The sequence below is a fragment of the Oncorhynchus tshawytscha genome, linkage group LG06 (assembly GCF_018296145.1).
Source record: "Oncorhynchus tshawytscha isolate Ot180627B linkage group LG06, Otsh_v2.0, whole genome shotgun sequence".
Classification (NCBI taxonomy): Eukaryota; Metazoa; Chordata; class Actinopteri; order Salmoniformes; family Salmonidae; genus Oncorhynchus; species Oncorhynchus tshawytscha.
Genome location: NC_056434.1, coordinates 71,850,084 through 71,867,288, shown reverse-complemented (window position 1 = coordinate 71,867,288; position 17,205 = coordinate 71,850,084). Strand labels below are relative to the sequence as shown.

At 39.2% G+C, this 17,205-nt stretch overlaps 1 protein-coding gene across 1 annotated transcript in view; it reads left to right on the top strand.

The window, feature by feature from the left end:
- The first annotated feature begins 12,822 nt into the window (after window positions 1–12,822).
- LOC112253028 (cGMP-dependent protein kinase 1) overlaps window positions 12,823–17,205 on the top strand; it is a 143,618-nt gene continuing 139,235 nt past the window's right edge. Inside the window, exon 1 of the mRNA XM_024424888.2 lies at window positions 12,823–13,498. Coding sequence (XP_024280656.1) covers window positions 13,239–13,498 — 260 coding nt within the window. The 5' untranslated portion in view covers window positions 12,823–13,238. The remainder of the gene's footprint in view (window positions 13,499–17,205) is intronic.

The following is a 17,205-nucleotide window of genomic DNA, read 5'->3' as shown; positions in this document are numbered from 1 at the left end:
CAAAATAAATAAAATAAAAAATATAGGACAAAACACACATCACGACAAGAGAGTACAACAACAACATAGCATGGCAGAGACACAACATGACAACAACATGGTAGCAACACAACATGATAGCAGCACAGGGTACACACATTATTGGGCACAGACAACAGCACAAAGGGCAAGAAGGTAGAGACAACAATAAATCACGCAAAGCAACCACAACTGTGAGTAAGAGTGTCCATGATTGAGTCTTTGAATGAAGAGATTGAGATAAAACTGTCCAGATTAAGTGTTTGTTGCAGCTTGTTCCAGTCGCTAGCTGCAGCGAACTGAAAAGACGAATGACCCAGGGATGTGTGAGCTTTGGGGACCTTTAACAGAAGGTGACTGGCAGAACAGGTGTTGTATGAGGGAGGATGAGGGCGGCAGATTTCTCAGATAGGGGAGAGTGAGGCCTAAGATCTGCTTGACCCTAACTTGTCAAACTTCAAGGCGGGTCACTCAACTGAGATCCCTCTCCTCTGTCTCACAGAGGTTCTCCGCTCTGCCAAAGCTGTCTCTTTATCTGAAATTATACCCTTTTTAAACATTTCTTCTAAAAATATATATTTTTTAAGTCAATTAGTATATTTGAGTTTAACCACAATATTTGTTGTATTACTTGTTCTGTCTTTTCAGGCGGATGAAACTGAAATTGCAACCAACTTTTTAAAGCTTCTTTAAAAAAGATTTATATTTGAGATATTATTTCCTTTTCAAACAACCGAAAGTGAGCAGTTGTAATCTGAATAAAGGGAAAAAGGTCATTCTTGAACATAGGATTAGACATTCCTACCAATTTACTAGAGAACTAGTTTGGATTTAACCTCTTGATTCTAGCCATCCCGGATCCGGGATCGTGAATACAGCCTCCAGCTCATTACCATAACGCAACGTTAACTATTCATGAAAATCGCAAATGAAATGAAATAAATATGCTAGCTCTCAAGCTTAGCCTTTTGTTAACAACACTGTCATCTCAGATTTTCAAAATATGCTTTTCAACCATAGCAAAACAAGCATTTGTGTAAGATTATTGATAGCTAGCGTAGCATTTAGCGTAGCATTCAGCATGCAACATTTTCACAAAACAAGAAAAGCATTCAAATAAAATAATTTACCTTTGAAGAACTTCAGATGTTTTCAATGAGGAGACTCTCAGTTAGATAGCAAATGTTCAGTTTTTCCAAAAAGATTATTTGTTTAGGACAAATCGCTCTGTTTTGTTCATCACGTTTAGCTACGAAAAAAACCTGTATCCAAGGAGTGTAATTATCCCCGCAGCTCATTAGCATAACACAACGTTAACTATTCATGAAAATCGCAAATGAAATTCATTTAATATGCTAGCTCTCAAGCTTAGCCTTTTGTTAACAACACTGTCATCTCAGATTTTCAAAATATGCTTCTCAACCATAGCAAAACAAGCATTTGTGTAACAGTATTGATAGCTAGCATAGCATTTAGCGTTAGCATCAAGCAGGCAACATTTTCACAAAAACCAGAAAAGCATTCAAATAAAATAATTTACCTTTGAAGAACTTCGGATGTTTTCAATGAGGAGACTCTCAGTTAGATAGCAAATGTTCAGTTTTTCCTGAAAGATTATTTGTTTAGGAGAAATCGCTCCGTTTGGTGCGTCACGTTTGGCTACCAAAAAAAAACGAAAATTCAGTCATCAAAACGCCAAACTTTTTTCCAAATTAACTCCATAATATCGACTGAAACATGGTAAACGTTGTTTAGAATCAATCCTCAAGGTGTTTTTCACATATCTCTTCGATGATATATCGTTCGTGGAAGTGTGCGTTCTCCTCTGAATCTCATGGGAAAATGCCTCCAGTTGAAGATTACGCACCAATTTAGACAAAGGACACCGGGCGGACCCCTGGTAAATGTAGTCTCTTATGGCCAATCTTCCAATGATATGCCTACAAATACGTCACAATGCTGCAGACAACTTGGGGAAACGACAGAAAGGGCAGGCTCATTCCTGGCGCACTCACAGCCATATAAGGAGACAATGGAAAACAGAGCCTCAAAAATTCTGCTCAGTTCCTGTTTGAAGTTTCATCTTGGTTTCGCCTGTAGCATGAGTTCTGTGGCACTCACAGATAATATCTTTGCAGTTTTGGAAACGTCAGAGTGTTTTCTTTCCAAAGCTGTCAATTATATGCATAGTCGAGCATCTTTTCGTGACAAAATATTGCGCTTGAAACGGGCACGTTTTTTTATCCATAAATTAAAAGAGCGCCCCCTATATCCAAGAAGTTAAGTATAACTTTTGTATGACTGATGTATTTGATGAGAGGTCTAATGCTTTAATATTTAATAATTTCTGCCCTCCGAATTCATATTCGTTATATAAATAGGCCCTTTGAATTTTGTCCGGCTTGCCATTCCAAATAAAATTGAATATTTTTTGTTCATATAATTTAAAAAGCCACTAGGTCACTAGGTGTAGGCAAAACCATAAGCAAATAGGTCAACTGTGATATGACTAAAGAGTTAATCAGGGTGATTTTTCCACAAATAGACAGGTATTTCCTTTCCTTGCCAGCAAGATCTTATCTATTTTTTGCTAACTTTCTATCAACATTTATTGGAGTGAGATCATTTCTTTCTTTTGGGATTTGTATACCGAGTATGTCCACATCTCTGTCAGACCATTTAATTGGTAAACTACATGGTAATGTAAAATTTGCATTTTTTTGTGATCCAATACGTAATATAGTATACGTTTTTAATCCAGAGAGGATGGCAAAAGTATCTAGATCCTCTATGAGGCCGTGGAGAGATTATAATTGTGGTTTTAAAAGAAAACATGAATCATCAGCATACAATGACACCTTAGTTTTTAAGCCACGTATTTCTAATCCCTTAATATTATCGTTGGATCTAATTTTAACAGCTAACATTTCGATGGCAATAATAAATAGATATGCCGATAGTGGACAACCTTGTTTTACTCCTCTAGATATTTTAAAACCTACTGAGATGTAGCCATTATTTACTATTTTACACCTAGGGTTACTATACATAACTTTAACCCATTTCATAAGATATTCCCCAAAATTGAAATATTCTAGGCATTTATATATAAACTCCAGTCGTACTTTATCAAAAGCCTTTTCAAAATCAGCTACGAAAACCAGACCTGGTGTCCCCGATATTTCATAGTATTCTATTGTTTCCAATACTTGTCTTATATTATCTCCAATCTATCATCCATGTAAAAAAAACTGTCTGATTAGGATGAATAATATCTGACAATACTTTTTAAATTCTATGCGGCAAGCATTTCGCTAGGATTTTTGCATCACAACACTGAAGTGTAAGAGGCCTCCAATTTTTTAAATGGACTGGATCTTTATATATACCTGTTTCAGTAATAATGATATCAGACCTTCTTGTTGCGTGTCTGATAATCTACCATTTATATAGGAGTGGTTAAAACATGCTAATAATGATCCTCTGAGTATATCAAAAAAGTTTGGTATACTTCCACTGGTATGCCATCCAGCCATGGAGTTTTCCCAGCCTTAAAGGCTTTAATTGGATCAAGAACTTCCTCCTCTGTAATTTGGCCTTCACATGAGTCTTTCTGTACAGATGTTAATTTTACATTAGTATTAGGAAAAGATCCATACAATTAGCTTCGGTTAGTGGAGATGGAGAGACTGAAACTAAAAATATTCTTCAAGTACTTTACTTCCTCTTTCAAAATATAATTCGGTGAATCATGCGTGTGTCATGACGTTGGCCTGGGGGTGGGTTTATGACAGTCATAAATAACTCTTTCCCCCTTTTTCCTCTCTCTACCCTACTGATGTTACATTTGCAAAACCCTTGGTTAACATAGAGATTCTGGGAACATCAGAAGGTGGGAGGAAATGAACTATATTCTGGTAATCCGACCAATTGAACATATGCAGGGGTACATAATGAATATGATGTCAGTTTGGTGGTCATCTGAGACATTCTCATCAATGATAAGATGACATAAACTCTACAGTGGAAAGTCTACACATCAGAGTTATCGGATTCACATGGAATTGTTGTTCAATTTAAATGTTTGAATATGAAATTATTCGTAATGGGATGAAATGTGATTTTAGCTTCTAAAATGTGAGATTTGGGTTTTCATAAGATAGGGCTCTGCTCAATCAGTGGCCCACCCCTGTGAAGGGACATGGGCTATAAAACTTTTCAAACACGCCCTCCTCTCCCTTCCAATATAAGCCATTGATGACAATATAACCTCCTGTTCCGAGGACATGAGGACCACGGTCCGATGTCAGAATGGTTCAGATAATAACTACAGAACGAAGCCAACATCAGCGTGAGCTTGGTTGCGAATGGTATGAACTTTGAACTCTTATTCACTACAGAAGTGATACCTCCTAGCTGTTGAGTTAGCAACAGCCGCTGCAAACAGGGTTAGGAAGGAACAGACAGAGTATCCCGTCTACCACACAATGACGTTATTACAACGTATTCAATTTACCAGCAGAGACATTCTTCAAAGGACAAAGGACTCGGTTGGGCAACACAGCCTTCCCTCTACCACCAACCTAGCGAAGTGCAGCTCAGAGTAAATATTTATTGCATTTTCCTTTTCCAAATGGGTGGTAATTTAGAATGCATAAGATACTGTATTTACGATAGCACAGCTTCGCCCTATTGTTCCTCAGTCTTCCCGCTCTTTCACTCAAACCCAGCCCCTTTTGTAACCAGCTGTCATATCTGTTCCGCCCGCTAGGGACATTTTCCTTTATGATGTCATTTGTAATCAAGTTATGATTTAATTATGTGTATGTGTAATTCTGTGCGATTAGTTAGGTATTTAGTAAATAAATTATTAAACCCAATTTTGTATTGCTGATTCAACTTGTGAGCCAGGGTTCGTGCAGATAACCAAAAATGTTATTTTTGGTTAAAAACTTATTCTGTGCCTCTATGGTACAGTTTTTGTTGCTATCTAACTGTAGTGTTAGTTCTTCAATTTACTTTGTTAATATTGACTCTTTTGATCCAAATTGCTTTTGTTTTATAGATAAGTATTGAATTGCATGGCTTCTAAAGGCACATTTAAAAGTGTCCCATACAATAAGGGGATCTGCTGTAACTATGTTATGTCTGAAAAAGTCATTTATAAATTCTTCTGTCCTAGTTCTAAACTATTTATCATCTAGTAGGCTTTGATTCAATTCCCAATATTCTCGCCCATGTGGAAATTCTGTAAGTGTAATATATATGCCAATTATGTGTTGATCCGATCGCATTCTGTCCCCTATCAACACTTTTTAAACTTTTGGTGCCAGAGAGAATGGCATAAGAAAGTAGTCAAAATGACTAGCTTGATTAAGCCTCCGCAATGTATATCTCATTAGGTCAGGGTATTTAAGCCTCCATATATCCACTAATTCCAATATATCCATGACATCCATGATTTCCTTAAGTGCCTGAGGGTGATAGTTTGTAGTGTGATTTCCTTTCCGGTCCATAGAGGTATTTAAGACCGTATTAAAATCTCCCACCATAATAATAGGGTCTGGTGTTGCTTGTAGAGTTAATAAATTCTTATATATATTTTCAAAGAAGCTTGGATCATCATTATTTGGACCGTATTGTCCAATAACATATTTAAAATAATCCATCTACCTTGATGATCTGTTTGGACATTTGCACATTTGGATCAAAATTACTGTTAATTAATACCATTGCCCCTTTTGAATTTCTTTGCTCATGGGAGAAATATATTTCGCCCCCCCCCCCATCCATTTTCCACAAAACTTAATCTAAAATTGTTTATGAGTTTCCGGTAAACAATAGATGTTATATTCCTTCTCTTTTAGCCAGGTAAAAAACGGATTGTCTTTTCTTATTATCTGCTAAGCCATTACATTTGTAACTGGCTACACTTATTTCACCACTTACCATAATGAGACGCAACTTTCCATTCTATTTATCAAAATATGTTTGAAAACATACCATTAAAAAGTAACATGATGATTGAGTGTCTATATAGCTGTACCATGATATTTGCATTGCTACTAAGTAAACCTCCAATTGGTCCCCACTATTCCACCCGCTAAAAGCCCTCCTCATCCCGAGTTGGGTTGTCTTCCCAATGCCAGGCAGACCACGTCCAACCTGCCATATCCCATAGCCCTGAAGAGACTGGGATCCTTTAAAAAGAGCACACAGTGTCATTTACAGAACAGAAGTAGATCAACCGCCAAATGCATTTCCATCGCCCTCACATCGATCTGTATTATATATAGCCATTATATATATATTTTAAAAATAATGTTTCTTATTTTCCATAATTAGCTATTAATATTTGTAGTAATGTAGGGAATTTATGCAAGGAATTTTACCTCTCACCAGTCTCACCATTACCAAAATTACATTATTGCAAGCAATTATTATATTAGCAAACAATTATTGTGAATCATCCTATATTGTCCCTAACATCTTTTACTCCTTCACAACAGTTGTGGGATAAACACAAACTCACACACTCATACACACTCAACCCTTTTCCCCCACACAACCATAGGCTCGCATTCTCAACACATTCTCATTCACAACATTCTAACATTCATCCCAGAGCCCAACTCAAGAAAGATCTTGATTTACGAATGCATATGCATTCATAAATCATGTATATGCATTCGTATATATCATGTATATGCATTCTGAATCAGGGTTAGTTTGGCAGCTGGGGTGAAAGAGGAGCGATTACGATAGAGGAAACCAAGTCTAGATTTAACTTTAGTCTGCAGCTTTGATATGTGCTGAGAGAAGGACAGTGTGCCATCTAGCCATACTCCCAAGACACACCTGTGGGGAGAGGAGCATTCTTCTTACCAAACCACATGACCTTTGTTTTGGAGTTTTTCAGAATAAGGTTAAGGGTAGAGGAAGCTTGTTGGATACTGAGAAAACTTTGTTGTAGAGTGTTTAACACAAAATCTGGGGAGGGGCCAGCTGAGTATAAGACTGTATCATCTGCATATAAATGGATTAGAGAGCTTCCTACTGCCTGAGCTATGTTGTTGATGTAAATTGAGAAGAGCGTGGGGCCTAGGATCGAGCCTTGGGTTACACCTTTGGTGACAGGCAGTGGCTGAGACAGCAGATGTTCTGACTTTATACATTGCAGTCTTTGAGAGGGGTTGTTAGCAAATCAGGCCAAATAACCCTCAGAGACATCAATACTGCCTGCAGCTATGGAACCCTGACCTGTTCACCGGACGTGCTACCTGTCCCAGACCTGCTGTTTTCAACTCTCTAGAGGCAGGAGTGATAGAGATACTCTGAATGATCAGCTATGAAAAGCCAACTGACATTTACTCCTGAGGTGCTGACCTGTTGCACCCTCGACAACCACTATGATTATTATTTTTTGACCCTGCTGGTCATCTATGAACATTTGAACATCTTGGCCATGTTCTGTTATAATCTCAACCCAGCACAGCCAGAAGAGGACTGGCCACCCCTCATAACCTGGTTCCTCTCTAGGTTTCTTCCAGGGTTCTGGCCTTTCTAGGGAGTTTTTCCTAGCCACCGTGCTTCTACACCTGCATTGCTTGCTGTTTGGGTTTTTAGGCTGGGTTTCTGTACAGCACTTTGTGACATCAGCTGATGTAAGAAGGGCTTTATGAATAAACTTGATCAATACTCCTTAGCTGGCCCACAAGAATGGAATGGTCTACCGTATCAAAAGCTTTGGCCATGTCAATAAAAATAGCAGCACAATATTGCATAGAATCAAGGTCAATGGTGACATCATTGAGGGCCTTTAAGGTTGCAGTGACACATCCATAACCTTTGCGGAAACCAGATTGCATACCAGAGAGAATACTATAAACATCAAGAAAGCCAATCAGTTGATTGACAAGTTTTTCCAACACTTTTTATAAGCAGGACAAAATAGAAATAGGCCTATAACAGTTAGGATCAGCTTGATCTCCCCATTTAAATAAAGGACGAACCATGGCTGCCTTCCCGGCAATGGGAACCTCCCCAGAGAGGAGAGACAGGTTAGAAAGGTCAAAGATAGGCTTGGTGATTATAGGGGCAGCAACCTTAAGAAAGGGTCTAAAACATCTGATTCAGATGTTTTTTGGGGGTCAAGTTTAAGGAGCTCCTTTAGCACCTCAGACTCAGTGAACGCCTGCAGCGAGAAACTTTGTAGCGGGGCAGGGGAAAAAGAGGGAGCGGCATCGGGGCTCGTCGCATTAGAAGGGGTGGAGTGATAGAGATACTCTGAATGATCAGCTATGAAAAGCCAACTGACATTTACTCCTGAGGTGCTGACCTGTTGCACCCTCGACAACCACTATGATTATTATTTTTTGACCCTGCTGGTCATCTATGAACATTTGAACATCTTGGCCATGTTCTGTTATAATCTCAAGCCAGCACAGCCAGAAGAGGACTGGCCACCCCTCATAACCTGGTTCCTCTCTAGGTTTCTTCCAGGGTTCTGGCCTTTCTAGGGAGTTTTTCCTCCTTTTATCTGGAGTACCTCTCCTGTCCTATTCGGTGTCCTGTGTGAATCTAAGTGTGCGTTCTCTAATTCTCTCTTTCTCTCTCTCTCTCTCTCTCTCTCTCTCTCTCTCTCTCTCTCGGAGGACCTGAGCCCTAGGACCATGCCCCAGGACTACCTGACATGATGACTCCTTGCTGTCCCCAGTCCGCCTGACCGTGCTGCTGCTCCAGTTTCAACTGTTCTGCCTTATTATTATACGACCATGCTGGTCATTTATGAACATTTGAACATCTTGGCCATGTACTGTTATAATCTCCACCCGGCACAGCCAGAAGAGGACTGGACACCCCACATAGCCTGGTTCCTCTCTAGGTTTCTTCCTAGGTTTTGGCCTTTCTAGGGAGTTTTTCCTAGCCACCGTGCTTCTACACCTGCATTGCTTGCTGTTTGGGGTTTTAGGCTGGGTTTCTGTACAGCACTTTGAGATATCAGCTGATGTACGAAGGGCTATATAAATAAATTTGATTGGATTTGATTTGATTTGTGGGAAATGAGGAAATGTTGGAAGGGCAAGGAGGCAAGGCAGAGTAAAATAGTAATCCTGACTTAATGAAGTGGTGATTAAAGAGCTCAGCCATGTGCTTGCCAGCAGCATACCACCCTGCATAGCTTCTGAAGCTAAGCAGGGTTGGACCTGGTCAGTCCCTGGATGGGAGACCAGATGCTGCTGGAAGTGGTGTTGGAGGGCCAGTAGGAGGCACTCTTTCCTCTGGTCTAAAAAATATCCTAATGCCCCAGGGCAGTGATTGGGGACACTGCCCTCTTTCGGATGGGACGTTAAAACGGGTGTCCTGACTCTCTGAGGTCATTAAAGATCCCATGGCACTTATCGTAAGAGTAGGGGTGTTAACCCCGGTGTCCTGGCTAAATTCCCAATCTAGCCATCAAACCATCACGGTCACCTAATAATCCCCTGTAACTATTCCCCAGGTCGTTGCTACAAATGAGAATGTGTTCTCAGTCAATTTACCTGGTAAAATAACAGATAAATAAAATATACAAATATAAAAACTGTGCTTCTTGTCAGTAACAACCACATCATCAACTTTAAGGGACATGGGCAGATGTGAGGAGGAGGGTTTATTCTCCAGGTCCTTAACCGTTTTCCAGAACTTCCTGGGGTTAGACCCACAGAGGGAGAATTGCTCCTTAAAGGAGAGTGCACAATTATGAACTTGAAAATGTATTAATAAACCAATTAGGCACATTTGGGCAGTCTTGATACAACATTTTGAACATATATGCAATGGTTCATTGGATTAGTCTAAACCTTTGCACATACACTTCTGCTATCTAGTGGCCAAAATCTAAATTGTGCCTTTGCTGGAATAATACATTATGGCCTTTCTCTTGAATTTCAAAGATGATGGTACAAAAAAAAACATATGCATGTTTTTGCTTTGTATTATCTTTGACCAGATCTAATGTGTTATATTATCCTACATTAACCCTGTCTCAGTAATGACCAACACATCTGGATTGGAGCTGTGAACCCACACTTTCAATTTATCAATTTCAGGTAATATGCTTCCAGTGTTAACGTGCAGAAAACCCAGGCTTTTACGAGAGCAGAAATCAGTGAAACAGATATCAGAGCACAAGTCAGAATTGGGGCTAGCAACAGTAGATGGGCCAGGCTGTACATGCACATTTCCAGATATCATCAACAGTAATACAATCAAGGCACAACAGAGGACAGGGGGAGCTCTGCACTGTTGATTTATGACATTTGAATGTGCATTAGATGGCAACAAGATCATATCTGTATAATGCACGGCCCCATGTCACAAGGATCTGTACACAATTCCTGGAAGTTGAAAATGTCCCAGTTCTTCCATGGCCTGCATACCCACCAGTCACCCATTGAGCATGTGTGGAATGCTCTGGGTCGATGTGTACGACAGTGTGTTCCAGTTCCCGCCATTGACGAGGAGTGGGATAACATTCCACAATCAACAACCTGATCAACTCTATGTGAAGGAGATGTGCCACACTGCATGAGATAAATGGTGGTCACAAGAGATACTGACTGGTTTTCTGATCCACTCCCCTACCTTTAAAAAATATATCAGTGACCAACATATTCATATCTGTATTCCCAGTCATGTGAAATCCATAGATTAGGGCCAAATGTATTTATTTTAATTGACTGATTTCTTTATATGAACTGTCACTTGATTTGAAATCTTTGAAATTGTTGCCTGTTGCATTTATATTTTTGTTCAGTATAAATAGGATTTTGTGCAAAAAGGTTCACTTGACTGGTAGTTTAACAGGTAGAGTAGGAAACTATGGCACATTCAAGGTTGTTAAGGTAAGAGGTTGAATCCTGTCTAATGCATGCTGTTTAGATTTGTTTTTATGTGAAACTACACTTTCTGCACTGTTGAACATTTAGTATAGCATAAGCTTCTGTCTTAAGCATCCTAAATAATGCCATACATTCAGTTTTTGAAAAATAGTCAACTTGAAGGCAAAAAAGTGCAGCATGATTTAAGATGCTATCCTGATATTCCAACTCATTATTTAAAAGATAATCAACGAGGAACTATGCATTCTATTGAAAATAATGAACAACGTGGAAGGTGTGTTCCACGACACACGGAGTTGCATTAATTTCTAGAGAACACATAGAGGCCCGAGTTCATTATCCCTTTTATACCATGGCTATAATTGAACACATTTGCCACTAGAAATGTGTTCATTTGCTGGTAGGAATGTTTTCAACATCCACTAGCTAGCAAGTTAACTAGATAGCTACAGTAGTTGCTGTGGTAACCAAACAAACAGACTTGCTAGTTTAGCTAACCAAACCATCAGTCCTAGCTCGCCATTATGAATATCAAATTCAACAATACCCATAATGTTTTCAATTCAACATTTGCTTTAAAAAGCAGCTCAAACAAAACATGTAAGAATTAACTTTAGCCATTAGGTTCTAATGTGCCAATATACTGTGTGATATTTAAGCAATAAGGCAAGAGGGGGTGTGGTATATGGCCAATATACCACTGCTAAGGGTTGTTCTTCCGCATGAGTGCCTAGATACAGCCCTTAGCCATGGTATATTGGCCATATACACCACAAACCCCTGAGGTGCCTTATTGTTATTATAAACTGCTTACCAACGTCATTAGAGCAGTAAAAATACATGTTTGGTCATACTCTGCTCGAACCACCCAGTTTATATAGGGAAATAATGCACGCCCTATAATGGCCTTCAAGCCAAAAGAAACAAGTTTTCAACAATGCCATAGTATAAAATGCTGCTAACAGAATTGACTTACCGCTGCCCCATGGGGATTTGCTGAAAACAGAGCAGAAAAACATGTCCATATGATAATCACACTCTGCTATGTCTTGCTGCCCAGTAGATGTCACTAATCTGCATTGTGAACAGATAATGAAGCTCCAAGTAATTAACCATTTTTCGGAACAATTTGGTGAAAGCGCCAAAGCCTTCAGAAAGTTTCAGTTTCAATTTCAGGCGTTGTGAGGGCTGTCCTTGGGGCCACCTGCCTTGGGGCCAATGAGGAGCTGATGCGCAAAGGCATATCGGCCCAATGTGGGCAGCCTACATGGGTCCAGTGTTTTAACCTGCATTGGGCCCACATCGTGGCAATATGGGCATGTTTGCTGGGACAATATGGGCTTATTTTAGGCAAAGTGAGGGCTGCCTGATATGGGCTGCCCACACTGGGCTACACTGGGCCAATGCCTTGGGGGCCAATGTGAGGCTGATGAGCAAAGGCACATTGGATTTGCCAAATGTTGGAAGCCTAAGTGAGGCCAAAATTGTAGCCTACATTGGGCCCACATCATGTTTGCTGGGGTACTACTCTGCTACAGACCACCAAGGATAGTGACAGTGATGTGCTGATTACAGTTTACATATTACAGTTTATTCTATAAAACATTGTGTTCAGTTGGAGGGACTCTAAATGTTTAATTGAATAATGAAATGGTCCTTGTATGGAACCACAAATTCCATGTCTAAAGTAATTGCATGGGTTGTTATTGCCTAAAGGAGTTGCATATAGGCTAGTCTAATGACAAAACGGCAGGGTGGGTGTTTTTGGGGATGCCCAAACTAGCACTCTAATCTAGCAACCTTGTAAATCAGATCCCTAGCCAGATCGAGTTTCACTGGGCTGGGTCAGCCTCTTGGATCAAAGGGCGTTCCAGAAGCTTTATGTTGGTGATTGTAACGGTGAGAATTTGACAACGCAAAAAAATCTCTAGGCTGTGTTGGGGCAGTCAGTGATGCAGAGTCGCCGTTACAGTCTGGAGCGCACACCGAGTTTCTCTGCAGCATGACGGCCTGCGTCCCCACAGAGGAAGGGCTGCTCTAATTGGTTTGTCAATGAAGGATCATCAATAGTTCCCAACTTCCCTGGAGGGTCAGGGTCTCTGTATGTGGACCAGTGCTTCTTGGATTTATCAACCGCCGGCTCGACTGTTTTAAACACCGATTTAAATCCCCTCCTCTCAGCACCTTCCGAAAAAAACACGTGGATTACAAAGGGATCCTTCTCAATACGCACGGCGGAGCCTCGTTTATCCCATTGTAAAACAACGGAATTCTGACCGTAAATATCGGAATTGTGTTTTTCGAGGGGAAACAAGTGAAGTCTCCGCAGATTTCATCATGAGCGACCTGGAAGAGGACTTTGCCAAGATTTTAATGTTGAAGGAGGACAGGATACGGGACTTGGAGAGGCGTCTGGCGGACAGGGAGGACGAGATCCAAGAATTGAAGAGGAAACTGCACAAATGTCAGTCCGTATTGCCCAGCGCTCAACTTATAGGACCGAGGACCAGGACTCGGGCGCAAGGCATCTCGGCGGAGCCTCAAAACTACCAAGACCTGTCGAGACAAGCCTTTCGGAAATATGTCAAGTCCGACTGGTAAGAGAGTATAAAGTGGTTGTTGTTGGTGTCGATTAATTTAGGGTTTATATACCGCAAAACTAGTATGTTTATCCATCGTGTGCAATTGATGCTTTTTTTGGGGGGAAAAAACTGAACAAATGTAGCCTAATGGTACGCATTGCATTTAGACTAGCCTACTTGAAACAGATAGGTAGACATGAGTGTGATGTCAGCCCATTGGATGTCAATCATTCACAATCACAACAGGGCTGAGCCCTCCTACTGTGGAGATGGAGACGCGCTTCCGTGAATGGGGTAGCGCGAGCGCGTTCATTCTTGGGGCGGATGGCGTAGCGCCAAGGTAGGCTTCCGAGAGAAGTTTATGATTGATCCGATCCATCTTTGCATTCCCACCGGAGGTAGAGTGGAGGAACCACGATGCATTATTGGTTTTAGTAGCTGGATGCTGAGCGCCCGAAGTGCACGTCTGAAGATATTTAAAGGGATAGTTCACCCAAATGACAAATGGCATCAGTTACCTTACCCTGTAAGCAGTGTATTGACAAGGTATGACAGAAATATATTGTTTGGTTTATTTTCCCTGGCACTGTTTCAGAATACAATTGTGGCACAAATCCAATTTAGCATTGGCACAAATCCCATTCAAGCCATGGGACCGATATTATCATTTTTAGTTAATCATGTTGAAATCATCTATAAGTGTATGGAAAGCCGTATTAACATATATTCATTATATTTTTTTATATCAATAACTGTATTTTTTTACATCAATAATGGAATTTCAATATCAATAATTATAATTTTTCAAATCAATAATTGCATTTTTAATTTCAATAGATCCCCATAGGATTCAATTGAGAAATCGTTTTTATATGAGTAATTTAAAGGTTATGTCAATAATTAGAAGTGTTGATATCAAAAGGTTTATAATAAGAATTATCATTTTTCAGCTAAACATTTACACAAATTCTAATGTCAGACAAACCAGAATGACTTTCCAAGAAGTGTTGGGTGTTCCTGAATGGTCTAGTAGTCTCAGTCCTGACCTTAATCTGATTGATAATCAGTGACAATCATTGAATATTGCAGTGATTCCCAACCAAATGTACTGAGTTTGAGCAATTTTGACAAAAACGATGCATATATGTTGCCCTAAGAGTTGTGCAAAGCTGGTATAATGTTATTCAAAATTATTCACAGCTGTTATGGCTACCAAAGGTGCTTCCACCAATTATTAACTCTGGGGTGTGGAAACATCTGCAATCAAGACATCTTAGTTTATTATTTTCAATACATTTGGAAAATGTTCTATCATTTTTCTTTCACTTTGAAAATGTGGAGTAGGTTGTGTACATCAGCAGGAAAATTATAAAATTCAATAAATCTTTTGATTTAATTTTATGGAAAAATATCAAATGTAATACATGTTTTGATTTAATTTTAAGGTAGCAAAATGGGAAGACTGCAATGGGTTTGTAGACAGTGACTTTGTAGGAGCATGCAAATGTAATCCCGCCCCCATGAACCAGTCCCTGGTTTGATTCCAGACTGTATCACATCGGGCCATGATTTGGAGTCCCATAGGACGGCGTACAATTGGCCGAGCATCGTCCGGGTTTGGCCGGGGTAGGCCGTCATTGTAAATAACAATTTCTTCTTAACTGACTTTCCTAGTTAAATAAAGGTTAAATAAATAAAATTAAAAAGGTCATTATAATAAAATGTTTGATATAAATACATTATTGATATCAATAATTAAATTATAGATATAAAACATTTGAATAATTCATATTGACAATTGAAAATGTTATATAAACAATTCACATTTTTGATATTGATAAATACTTTTTGATATAAAATATCATTATTAATATAAAAATGCAATTATTTATATATATTTTTTAATTAATATCTGTTAAAACTGCTTTCTATAATAAGGGACTTTGTTGAGCTTCACAATACATCTGAGATACTTTCGGCTGGCTTAGACATAAAAAATTATAATATTGGTCCCATGACCTGAATGGGATTTGTGCCAAAAAATCTTAAACATTTGCATTTCGAAACAGTACCAGGGAAATAAAACCAGTGCATGGATTGCTGTCATACCTTGTCCATAGGCTGCCTACAGGGTAAGGAAACCAATTTCATTTTGAAATTTGGGTGAACTATGCCTTAAATACTCCAATAGATAACTCTTTGTTTGACAATATGCTTTCCTCATCACCTTGCTTTGCGCCTTTGTAGCTTCAGTGTTTGATGTTCTAAAATATTAGGGTTCATTCTTTGAAGTACTGACTCCCTTGGTCTGGTAACTGACTGTGAAATTGTACATCCTGATAGGAAACACAGAGGAAATTAATGGATACAGATCTGTTATTTTAGAATGGGATGAAGGCCTCTTCTGTAGGCCTAATCAGATTGATTCAATGATATCCGGCCTAAGAAGTTACTAACCATACACTTCAGATAAAGTATTGATCAAAATATTTGAGTATATTCCTGACAATTTAACAAGGGCAAGTTAACATACCACAGTCATGCACAAATAGCACCTACATTAGTTTTCTGTTATTTTATAGGCTTCCTGAACAACACAAGCTCATTCATAAAGTCTGCTTCACTGTGGATTTCACTGTCATTTCCTTTTTACTCTCTGAAGGTTGTTCCTGTGATATTGACACACACGCACGCACGAATGCATGCACGCACGCACGCACGCACGCATGCACAGAAACACACACACATCACATATCCTCAGTACAGTAATAAAAGTTCATCAGGACAAATGGCTTGTAATAGGGTCATTCCACTTAAAAAAAGCACAAGAAAGAGGATTTTGAAACCCACCATTTCAGATTGTCCTGAAATTGCTTCTGTAGTTAATAACAGATCAAATTGAATCCATGAAATATTTTGTTGAAATTGATTTAGATCTCTGAGAAATTAAGTTTATTGATTGCACCCAAACTAGCCATTTTAATTTATAGGATCCAGCTAATATTTAACAAATAGAGGTCAAAAATATCCAATTTGGACCAGACTTCTTACTACCAATGAGTAAGACATGAGGATTTGTTGTTGTTGTTGTTGTCAAAAAGCCACCCATGCACCCCCCACCTAGGGTTGTGGCTGTCATGAAATTTTGTCAGCCGGTGATTGTCAAGCAAATAACTGCCAGTCTCACGGTAATTGACCGTTAATGAACATTAACACATTTAGCATCGCCTGGCTTCCACACATGGCCTACAAGCCTTTGAGGCAGACCTTTGGAACATTTAAATAAAAAAGTCTAATACATCCATGTAATGTAGCCTACACCGTCACAATAAATCCATGATTTATTTTAGACAGGTCTAAAGAAACATGATATGAATAAAATGTAGTCTATTGCAGAAGCACAGTATAGCATACTCTGAGTTGTCCTTATGTTAGGCCCTGATCCGGCTATGCTAGATGGCTGTGGGCTACACTAGATAATTTAACAGACAAGATTTGCTTAGAATTCTGTGACATTGTTTTATATTATTTTATAGTGTGAAGAATACAGTTAAACACAGCTGAATAAAATAGAAAGGATATTTTCTCCAAATTATTTGAGGGAGTGCGCACATGCAACATTTCTGTGTTGAGCGGCTAACAAAGAAACAGGTACTCCTATATGCTTCATTTAGAGTTATTTATGTAACTTTAGTTGTGATACAAGGCTTTGGGCTATAGGT